We start from the raw sequence: 10,567 nt of genomic DNA, 5'->3' as shown, positions 1-10,567 counted from the left end.
AAAAACACAAACAAAAAAAAAAAAAACAAAAAAAACCTACTTCCTCCTTTTCCCCAAAATAACCCATCGTTAAATACTAAAAATAAACGGCGTAAAATGAGTGTGTCAGGACAGGCAGGCTCGTTGCCAGCGCTGCAGATGCCCCCAAAATCACTGAGTGATGCCCACGAGCGCGGCGGTGGGGCGGCCCTTGGCCCCCCCCCAAGTTCCACGGCGGGCGAGCCGGGGGGCAGCGGCCCTGGGCTACCGAGCAGAGCAGCGTCTACGCCCGGCCATTGCCCACCTCCCCCCCAAAACTCGCCCTCCGCACCCGCGGCACCGCAAAAAAATACTTAGGAAGGAAACCCGGGAGGGCGAGGGGTGGCTTGTGGTTCTGCAACGTTTCACGGTCCGAACCCGGGATCCTGCGTCGAGGATGAGCCAACGTGTGGCATCGCAGCGTTCCCCGGGTGGGGATTCACTGGGATTTCCCCGACACGCAGGGACCGGGGGGACGTGGGCGTCTGGAGCATAACAGCATTTTGCCAAGGCCAGCGCAGCTAAAGCTACTTCTGCAAAACAACATGATAAGATCTTGGAAGGATTAAAAAAAAAAAAAAAAAAAAATCAGATTTTTTTTTTTTTTTTTTTCCTTTGTAGCTGAAACAGGCCTGGCCCCGTCCTTCTTTGCATGGTGCTTCCACCGTGGGCAACCACCGTCCAGCCAGCGCTTCAGGGAGCAGCTGCCTCGTGGGCACTCGGGCACGTGTGAAAGGCACAAGGTCTGGCCCCGCATCGCTTCTCCCCCCGTCCGGGGGGCTGGCCTCAGAGGGGCTTCCTCCGGCCGCTGCTGCCAGCCCAGGCCCAGCGGGAAGGCTCTGGCTCCTGGGCCAGGCTGGCAGAGGAAGGCGTGCGCCGGCAGATCGCGAGCGGGACAGGGAAGAGCAGGGTGCGTGTGCTCGCTGCCGCTAACACGGCAGGCAGAGCGCGGGGTCTCCGCTCTCTTCACCAAGCTTCCCGAGTTACGGCTGGTGCTGATACTGGCTCTCTGTCGCAGTAAAGAAATCCTCCAGAATGCTCTGCATGTACTCGAAGGTGGGACGATCCTCCGGTTTGGTTTTCCAGCATCTCATCATAATGTCATACAACTCCTCGGGGCAGTTCTCTGTGCGGGGCATCCGGTACCCGTGCTCCAGGGCCCTGATCACCTCCACGCTCGACATCCCTGGAGAAACAGGGCAGGAGAGGTGAACATTTCATGGTTTATCACTGCTTTCTTTAAAAGGCGAGAAACACCCAAAACCCAAAACTGCCCACCCTTGGGGCAATGGCACTAGGAAGAGAAAAGACAGGTTAGAGGGGTAGGGAAGGGGGAACTGCTCAGGGAAACATGCAGGCAGCTGAGATGCTGAGTTAGTTGTAGCATGCAGTTTTGTACACCATGTGAGGAGATCAAATAGGAATTATAATTGTTTTGTATGAATTTCAAAAAAATAAAGGCTATGCTGCTCCATCTGCTGAGTCTTTAATGAGCCATTCCTTCCCATAAAACGAAGTTAGTGTGATGACAGAATTGGTCGTCCAGAGGAACCCTTTATGCCTCACCAGATCCTTCATGGTCAGTTTGTGGCAACATTTACTTTTCTTACACAGCATAATTTCCCATTGAAAAAAGGTACCAAAGTAACAATTAGTATAAAACACAGGGGAGGTCCTGATGACGATTCACAGGTTGCTCAAGCCTTCCCAAAAATACCTGGCCCAGCTATCGGCCCTGAATTGATGCGCTACTTCCAAACATACTTAATCTGCAGGAGGCAGAAAACCCCGGGTTAGTGCTGTGACACAAATCCACGAGCCAGGAACCTGTGGTGTACGATACCCGCTCTCCGGGGGCCCTAGTACAGCCTGGGGCAAGGCAGTTATCCTCTCGTGTTAAAAACATGATTATTTTAGAAACAGAGAGACCAGATCTTTTAGACACCCTGACTACTGTTGGTTTCCCACGGCGCTGGAGGAGCTCAGGACCTTGCAGGCTCAGCCCCAAGGCAGTATATAGAGTAGCTGCCCTTCTCCCCAAAGCAGCGGGCACGCTGAAGTCATCACTACCTGCACCCATTTTGGGGGGTCCCGAGAGGAGATGTCCCAGCTCTGCTTTGTGGAAGCTGGGAAGTGGGGGGCCCATGTCACATCGGCGTGGATTTCGGGTCGGTGGAAACAGCCGGTGTCCACTGAGGACTCCCAGGGAGAAAATCCTCCTCATGCTCCACCCTAGGTGAGCGCTTGGCCAAAGAGTGGATGTACCTAAATGAGCAGTGCAGACCGCTCGGAGACTGCCTCGTGCTCTGGGCTCCTCTCCAGGGCTCACAGGCAGAATCGCCGCCGTGAGACCTCACGCCACCCTGCTCTGCTCCCAGCGTGAGGTTCAGATTGCTCACCATTCCCTCTGTTTTCAGCAATCTAACTTCGTGGAGAAACGATCCCATGGATGGGGCCCAGAAGGTGGAGCATGTCCTTTGGAACCAGAGCGGAGGAGGCATTTCACCTCCTTACCTGGGTATGGGATGCGCCCGTAGGTAATGATCTCGGTCAGGAGGATCCCAAAGGACCAAACGTCTGATTTTATAGTGAAAGATCCATAGTTGATGGCTTCTGGTGCAGTCCATTTAATGGGAAACTTGGCACCTGGACAAAGAGATCCAATGGGAAACGAGCTCTAACGCAAATGCTGAGAAACTGGTGATGAAATATGGGGAACAAGACGCAAATGAACAGAGGAGGAAGATGTGAGGCGATGCAAATGAGAGGAGCTTCCCTCATCTGCCCCTTTACACATCACGCCCCTCCCAGGGTCCCCACCACAGAGGTTACACATTGGGAAGCGGCTCCTAAGGGAATCCCACACCCCCTCCACCATCTCAGAAAGCAGCCAGCCACCCCCAGCAGCTCCCGCACCTTCCCGGGCCGTGTACTCATCGTCTTCAATGACTCTGGCCAGGCCAAAGTCTGCGATCTTGCACACCAGTATTGCTGAGACCAGAATATTGGCAGCTCTCAGGTCTCTGTGGATGTAGTTCCTCTTCTCAATAAAAGCCATTCCTTCTGCAATCTGTAAAAAGGGGAAAGAGAAAAATGCAAAGAGGCTGTTTGAAATAACGCAACCTCCCTGACACAACTGTTACCAGGAATGGAAAGAAATTATCTGCTGCTGGCTGGCGCTTGGGAAGGGGTGAAAGGAGCCTGAGTCACAGCAGGAGACGGGACTGACTTTCTTGAGTGGGAGTCACCCCCCGTGCAGGGAATCCCTTGCAGAAGAGGTCAGCACCTGGGTGACCACCCAACACAACTCTTTTAAGCCCACGTGTGAGAAGAGCAGCAGGAACTGGAACCCGAGGAGCTGACGTGCTCACGGCAAGTGTCCGTGGATGTCCACAGGGCAAGGTGTAACTGCTTCCTCCGGAGCCGTGCAGATGTGGAGTAGATCATTCTCCGTGCAGAGAAGATGTGAGACCGGTCTCCAAATACATCAACAACAGCTTGAGAGAAGCGGGGAGTGAACTAAACTATCCTCTCTCCCTACTAAGGGAACAACAAATGGACTTTAATTGCTGCCATGCAGAGCTTCCTTGGTGAGGATGGAAAAGCGCGGTGGTGGGTCTCCCAAGGAGGAGGGTGGGGAGGTTCTTCGAGAACAGTTTGTGAAGAGTGAGGCCTGCCTGGGGGCAGGATGGCCGTGACAACCCTGGGAGACCCCCCCGCCCCGGCTCCATCTTCAGAAGTCTCTGCACCAAGTAGCTGTACCAATGCAGAAACGACCTGGTGTGTGCACAACCGACCCCCAAACCTGTGCCAAATTATCCCATGCCTGGAGGGGACGCTCCCCCCACCCCCGTCACACCCGCAACCCCCCGGGGCCGGGGTAAGGTGCAGTTGCTCACAGAGCTCTCCACACAAAATACAGAAGTAAACAAGCGCTGCAAGAGCGGAAGGATTATTTCCACGGCCACAGACGCAGTTTTGCTCGCAGTGACTCAGCCTCAGCACGAGCCTGGGTGCCGGGCTCGCTGCCTGCCGAAACACCGAAGCGCTTCAGCCTTTGCTGCTCGGTGCTGCAGCAAAAAGCCCCTGGGAGCGAGGGAGGCGAGCCGGGCGGTTTGCAGGAGCCAGCTTGCTGGGAACAGATGGTGTGCAGGAGCGCACGGCGGGTCGGCAGACCCCGGCGCGGCCGGCTCCAGTAACCAGTGGTCTAAGCCCCCAGGGTCTGGGCTCCCATCCTGGCTTTCCTGTTGCTCGGGTGCCTCTATGAATTATTTCATCGTGGTACCAAGCTTGGCTCAAAGGGTCCCTGGATTTGGCCAGCATCTGGGGACACTGCAGAAGCAGCAAATGATTGCACAGACGAAGCTAGGTGTGTAACAGCGTGGTCGGATGGACTCAAAAATCTGCTCCTGAAAATATCCCCCCAAATGATTTTTACCACGTCCTCCTGCCTCTGCAGTTGCCTGTGCCCAGCCCGTGACAGCCCTTTGGCAGGCAGATGATTTTAATGAACCACAAACCTCCCGTAGGCATTGCTGTGGGGCAACATAACACTCTACGCTCCCTTCTAGAAACCCTGCCCAGCTCGATCTCCGAGGCACCGTGAATGCATCAAGACCGTGCTGTGGATTTCCTACAAAACCCACGAAACTTAACGCGGCCAGAGCCGTGGGTGGGTCCTGCCCAGGGGCACGGCCCCAGTGGGTGTGAGAGCTGGTGCTGGGGTGGCACGGGGTGTGTGGCTGCGCGGGATTTCGTGGGGCTTTGGCAAATTTTGCAGCCAAGGCTGTGTCGCACGGAGCATGGTGTCTGCGGGTGGCTGTCACGGCAGCAGCAACGGATGGAAATCGCCGGCTGTGCCATGGGGAGCCCCGGGCTCGGACCGGCCGTGCCGCCCAGCTCCTGCACGTCCTGGAGAAGGGACCGTGCAAATGTGAGCAACAAAAAAAAAAAAAAGCTCCAACCCTCGCCCCTGTAACTTCCACAAAGCACAGCGGCACCGCGGGCTGCGGCCGTGGGGCAGAAACCACGGTGTCTTAGAAAACATGAGTTTCCCAGCTCCTTGGGGGGAGCAGCCTGGCCAAACCCCCCGGGTTCCGTGCAGCTCCGGGCTAGCCGGCTCCGTGCTGCAGTTAACGGGCCAACACGGAGGAAGCCGCCACTTCTCCTTTTGCACCCCTGGGTCCCGTACAGGCAGCTGGCCGGGGGTGGCATCCCCACCACCCCCAGGCTTGGCCTGTTCAAACCAGGCTCCTGGCTGGCACTGCCCAAGCCCCAGGTAAGTTCTTGGGCTCCCCAATCCCCTCGCTCACCCTTCTTGGGGGCAAGAGGCAGCGGGGCGCTGCGGGAGGCCTGCTCCCCTCCTCACCTGGGCAGAGAAGTCGATCAGCTTCGGGAGCGGCTGCTTGTTCCCCTCGTCACTCTTCAGGAAATCCAGCAAGCTCCCTGCGGACAGGGAAGGGTGCGGGGGGGCTGACGGCTCAGCCGGAGCCTGCGCCCACCCTCGGGGTGACACGGGTCCCGTGGGCGCCACAGGGTCTGGGGAAGGGGGCTGAGCACGATGTGGGGACTCGGTCAGAAAACACACCTGAACCCCCCACCCCGCTCCCGGGGACCGGGCAGAGGGGCGAGCGCCGCTGCGGGCTCCCTCCTGCTTTGCAGAGCGCCCCTTCTCGTCTGCCCCCCATTCCCCATCCCTCTGCCAGGGCTGTCACCGCGTCCCCCCGCCCAGCACCCTGCCCCCGAGTGCTCAGACACGCAGCGGCGGGCGTCACCTTTCTCCATGAACTCGGTGATGATGAAGATGGGCTCCTCCTTGGTGACGACCGCGTGCAGCTTCACCAGCTTGGCGTGCTGCAGCGTCTTCATCAGGTTCGCCTCCTCCAGGAAGGCGTCCGCGGACATGCTGCCCGGCTTCATCGTCTTCACCGCCACCTTGGTGTGCTTGTTGTAGGTAGCTGCGGGGGCGGCACGACAGACCGGTCCCAGGCTGCCCAGTGCACTGGGAGCACTGGATTTTGGAGCCAAAGCACCCAGTCCTGCAGACGGAGCTGCTGTGCGAGGGCCGGAGACCTTACACAGCCCAGGGCTGTCCCCAGGCACCCTGCCTCAAGCCGTCCCTGCGTTACGGCCGGGGCCACCTCCCCTCCCCTGTGCTCCTCTCCCGCGGGTCGCTCCCTCCCTGCCTCTCCCCCCACTCCATCCCTCCACCTCCTCTCCCATCCCTCACCCTTCCTCCTTCACCGTCACCTTCACCATCCTCCCAGCTGCCTCCCGCTCGCTCTCACCCATCCACACTTCTCCGAACTGCCCGGCTCCCAGCTTCCTCTCCAGCTTCAGCGATTCCCGAGGGATCTCCCAGGCATCTTTCTCCCAGGGCTTCTGCGGTTTGGGCACGCAGCAGGGCTGGGTGAGCTTCTGGCACAGCCCGTCGCTCTGCCCTGCAGGGAGCAGCCAGAGCCATCAGCCGCCTTGTCTCACCGGCCGCTTCGTGCCTCCAAGTGGAGCCCACGGGAGCCTCCGTGGCCGTGGGGCACGTCCTGGCACCACACACCCCACTGGGGGACGCGTCGAACGCCGGCTGTCACAGCCTGGCCCCACCAGCATCGCTCTGCCCTGCCCGGCGTTACAGCACCGTGCCGGCGCAGCCAGGGCACCGGCCCGCCTGGGGAAGGGGGAGCCCCGGGCACCGTGGGCGTTTGGGGACACCCACACCACAGCTGTGACAGCCAGCAAGCCAGGCACCGTGCCACAGGAAGGTCTGGGAGCCACTGCACGTCACAGCGGGAGCCCAGTGGTGATGGGCAGGAGCCCCTTGGTCGCTTGGCTCGGGGACAAACCCCCTCTGGGATGGGGGGTCCGGGCACCCCCGGGGCTCACCCTTGTAGTGCTGGACCAGCTCCTGCAGCGTTTCGAAGCTGCTGCGCGGGGAGATGTAGAAGCCGCCACTATCCAGCGTCCGGATCTTGTAATGCTTCACGGTGCCGCCTTGCAGGTCGTCCCTGTCCCGCACCGACAGCGAGTAGCAGCCTGTTTGGGGAGGGGGTGAGCCGCCAGCACCCCCGCCCCCCCACCCACACACACAGAGCCCACCTCCCCAAACCATCCCGCGCGGTGCCATCGCTCGCAGCGGGAGTACAGACCCCCAATCCCTGCCCCAAAGCAAAGCAGACCCCCGGGCTGGGGACGCGTCTCCTGAGCTCCTCCACCAGCAAGCGAGGGCAGCCGCTCCCCCCGCGCCGCGGGAACCCCCCCGGACCTTTCGTTGTCTCGCTGTCCCGTATCATGAAGGACCCGATGGCGTTCCCAGGGCCAAGGAGCTGCCTCTCCGCGTCCTTCCGGCTGATGCCCTTGAAAAACCACCTGCAGCAGAAACCAATAAACCGACGAACGCTACCGGGGCTGGGAGGGCTAGCGGGGGCGTGGGGCAGGGCTGGGGGGCAGGCCGTGGGGCAGGAGCGGGGACAGCCGTGGTGGGGGAGCACGGGGCTGGGATGTGCCACAGAGGGATGGACTCACTCCTCTGTCTCCAGCGAGTCGGCTCGGGCAACGTAGTTGCTGGGGATGAAGCCTTCGCGCCCCGTTGCCAGCGACCGCGCTTGCCACCACTCCCCTGCCCTGTGACAGAAATGGCATCGGGTCGGCCCCTGGCACTACCAGCTCCTCTGGGATCAAAATCCAGAAAAAAAACCCAGCAGGGCCACGCAAGCCTGTGGGAGATGAGGGGAGCTCCATCAGCACTTACTCTTCCAGCACCTTCAGCCGCTCGCCTTTCTGGAAGCTCAGGTCCCCAGCGTGCATCGCCTCGTAGTCGTAGAGAGCCAGCACCACGCTGTCCCCCGAGTCTGCAACAGGGGAGCTCCCTGGGCACCCCCCCTCCCCGTGCTGGGACGGGCTGCCCGGCCCCCCCTGCCACGCGCAGCCAGGACACCGGCCAGGACCTACCCACAGCACCCAGTGCCTTCATCCTGCCGCGGCCACCTCTGGCCTTCGAGGAAGCCCAGAGCTGCTGGGACCGGCGGCGTTTGACCCAGGTTGGAGAGGACCCGGCCACGCTCCCACCTCGTGCACCATTTTGCAGCCCCCCCGCTCCCTGTACCTACCATCCTCAGGCGGGGACACGGCCACGCTGGGGACGTTACTGGTCTGGAAAGAGGGACAGAAACCAGAGAGTGATGTTGTGGGTGGCAGAGATCCGTACCCTACAGGGGTCTCAGCCCCACCAATTCCCCAGCCCCCAGCAGCTTGGCAGGGGCAGGATGGCACCCGAGGGGCAGCACCCGACTCGCCCAGCACCAGCATCTCCGCCCCCTCCCAAACACCTTCACTTTTCTCTCTCTTTTTCCATAATTCCTTGATTCCCATCAGGTTTGCTCTGTGCCTTCCCCAACACAAGCTGGGCCAGACTGTGCTCCCGTCCCACAGCCAAGCCCCCTGCTCGGGGGCTGGCAGCTCTGGCGAGGAGGGGGCTGAGCCCCCCACCATGGCTCACCCCGCCATCCCCAGCTCACTCGACGGCTCCCACTCACCTTGTTGGTGGCTGTGGGGTCCTTCACGTAGTGGCCCTGCTGGAGGTTGGGGCCGGGGTCAGTTTTTATCATCTTCTCTTGGACGTCAGCTTCCTTCGACTTCACGCAACCCATCCTGCAGCCAAGGGAGGGGAAGTGAATGCGTTGCAACCGAGGTGAAAGCCCCACTCCAGCCCCGCTCCCAGCAGCTCCCACCCGGCGCGGGGTGCGGGGGTGCCCAGCAAGGTGCACGGTGCTGTGCTGGCGAAGAGAAGGGGTCTCCTGTTGCAGAGAAAGGAAAAGTCACAGGAGGCAAATTTTGAGCAGGTGGCAGCGGCTGCTGTGAAGCAGCTTCACAGCCCTTCCCCGAAAAAGCCTTTCTGGGACGGGGGTGCAGGCTCTGAGCATCGCTCGGTGCCTTCTGCAAAGGGGGACCCTTGTCACAGGGCAGGGGGGGGTTCCCCCGCAGCTCGGGGCTCCCCACCCAGCACCGCTGCTGCTTGTGGCCCCCCCTCCAGTCCCTCGGCACGGCCGTGGCCCCCACACTGCCGTGGGTCACCGCTCCTCGCCACGCTCCCCAGCTGCTGGGCCAGGGTGGAGCTGCCTCGAACAGCCACCGGCCCAGGGCGAATGCAAATGCTCAATTTTCTCCAGCTCCCCGAGAAACAGCAGCAGGAGAATGTGGTGCAAGAAGCAGCGAGCGCGGGGGAAACCCCCCGCAAAGGCACTTCCCTTGGCCGGGGGAGACCTCGGCGCAGAGAAAGGAGAAGGTGCCGGCGGTGACAGCGAAGGAGGAAGCTCAGGGCTGAGCGAGGCCCCACGACGTGCACAGCACCACCTCGCTCCCACGGCCCTCGAGGGACATCGCTGTCACCTCCCAGCCACCCCCCCGGTCACTCCTCGTCCTTCCCAGCGTGCCAACGCCTCGGGTGGCCCCGCTCCCCAGGGCGGAGCAGGGGCAGCAGCGGTGGCCCCAGACAGCTCGTCCCCCTCGCAGGGATGCCCCGAGCTCAGGCTGGCAGAGCCCAGTGCCGGATCCCCTGGGCCGGGACTCAGCCACGGCCCGTGCTGGCACCGCAGCAGGGATTTGCTCTGCCCGTCCCGCAGCGGGTCGGGAGCATCTGGCCCTACAAAATACAAACCCCTCTGGGGGGTCCAAGCACCCCACAGCCACCCATTCCCAGCCCCACAGCATCCCAGCCCCACAGCATCCCAGCCCCACAGCATCCCAGCCCCACAGCATCCCGGCACACTACCGCACGCAGGGACCGGGTGGCCATGGCACAGCGCCGAGGCTCGCCGGCCCAGGGGACACGGGTGGGAGCAGCCGCTCCCAGTGCGTCCCACCCCGGAGAGCCGTGTCCTGCAGCCCACCTGGCTGTCCCCAGCCCTGGTGACCAGGCGGGGGCCGCGGTGGGACGGGGGGAGCCCGTCGCCCCCGAGAGCACAGCCACCCGTGCCCTCGCTGCCCGGGCAGGCGGTGGCAGGTCCCCGACGGCCACCGGCAGGCATCGCCTTCCCGGGACCGCATCGTGCTCCCCCCCGGGACACCCCGGCACCGCCTTCCCGCCCCCCCGGGCATCACCCCCCCCCCCCGGGGCACCCAGCGGGGCCAGCACGGAGATGAACTGGGGCAGCGGCGGCTGCCCGGGACCGGCCCCGGGGCTCCCCCCGCCCGGCCCCGCCGCTCTCGGGGCTCCGTTCCGCTCTCACCTCCTCCGCCGGCCCGGGGCCTGGCCCGGTCCCAGCGCCGGTCCCGGGGCTGCCGCTGCCGCTGTGCTCTGCCCCGCTGCGCTCCCGCCGCCCGCCCCGGTAAGGCCCCGCCCCACCCCGGTAAGGCCCCGCCCCTCCCCGGTAAGGCCCCGCCCCCCGGGACCCACCCCGGGGCCGCGGGACCCCCCGACCCCGCCGGTGCTGCCCGCCGGGGTGGGCGCGGCCGATCCCTCCCTGTACCGGCCCCGGGGGGGCCCAAACCGGGATGGGAGTGGGGACCCCCATCACGGACCGAACGGGCCCCCCCCCCCCGGTCCACGCGGGACCCC

The 10,567-nt window shown here is 62.5% G+C and overlaps 1 protein-coding gene across 2 annotated transcripts; it reads right to left on the bottom strand.

Moving 5' to 3' along the window:
- Positions 1–643: 643 nt before the first annotated feature.
- On the bottom strand, positions 644–10,324 carry HCK (HCK proto-oncogene, Src family tyrosine kinase). Of its 2 annotated transcripts, XM_042800972.1 has the most exons (14): positions 10,239–10,322; positions 8,742–8,807; positions 8,547–8,661; positions 8,121–8,163; positions 7,763–7,862; positions 7,537–7,635; positions 7,277–7,380; positions 6,898–7,047; positions 6,306–6,458; positions 5,793–5,975; positions 5,387–5,463; positions 2,935–3,088; positions 2,533–2,664; positions 644–1,204 (listed from the first exon to the last, which is right to left on the bottom strand). In XM_042800972.1, the coding sequence occupies exons 3-14, from the start codon at positions 8,658–8,660 to the stop codon at positions 1,002–1,004; spliced, it is 1,512 nt and encodes a 503-aa protein (XP_042656906.1). In that variant the 5' UTR covers position 8,661; positions 8,742–8,807; positions 10,239–10,322; the 3' UTR covers positions 644–1,001. The 2 variants fall into 2 exon arrangements, with proteins under 2 accessions (XP_042656906.1, XP_042656907.1); XM_042800973.1 differs by lacking the exon at positions 8,742–8,807 and having other exon boundaries at positions 10,239–10,324.
- Between the last annotated feature and the right edge of the window lie 243 nt (positions 10,325–10,567).

Source organism: Tyto alba, unplaced genomic scaffold (genome assembly GCF_018691265.1).
Source record: "Tyto alba isolate M040663 unplaced genomic scaffold, T.alba_DEE_v4.0 Super-Scaffold_33, whole genome shotgun sequence".
NCBI lineage: Eukaryota > Metazoa > Chordata > Aves > Strigiformes > Tytonidae > Tyto > Tyto alba.
The sequence above is the reverse complement of the archived record's forward strand: the minus strand, read 5'-3'. Positions and strand labels throughout refer to the sequence as shown.

Excerpts from the sequence above, each read along its gene's own strand:
- HCK (XM_042800973.1), bottom strand. The coding sequence starts at position 8,660 with ATGGGTTGCGTGAAGTCGAAGGAAGCTGACGTCCAAGAGAAGATGATA. Across the intron at positions 7,048-7,276 it reads GGACAGCGAGACAACGAAAG|GCTGCTACTCGCTGTCGGTG; the intron begins GTCCGGGGGGGT and ends CTCCCCAAACAG. Across the intron at positions 6,459-6,897 it reads GCTGGTCCAGCACTACAAGG|GGCAGAGCGACGGGCTGTGC; the intron begins GTGAGCCCCGGG and ends TGCTCCCTGCAG.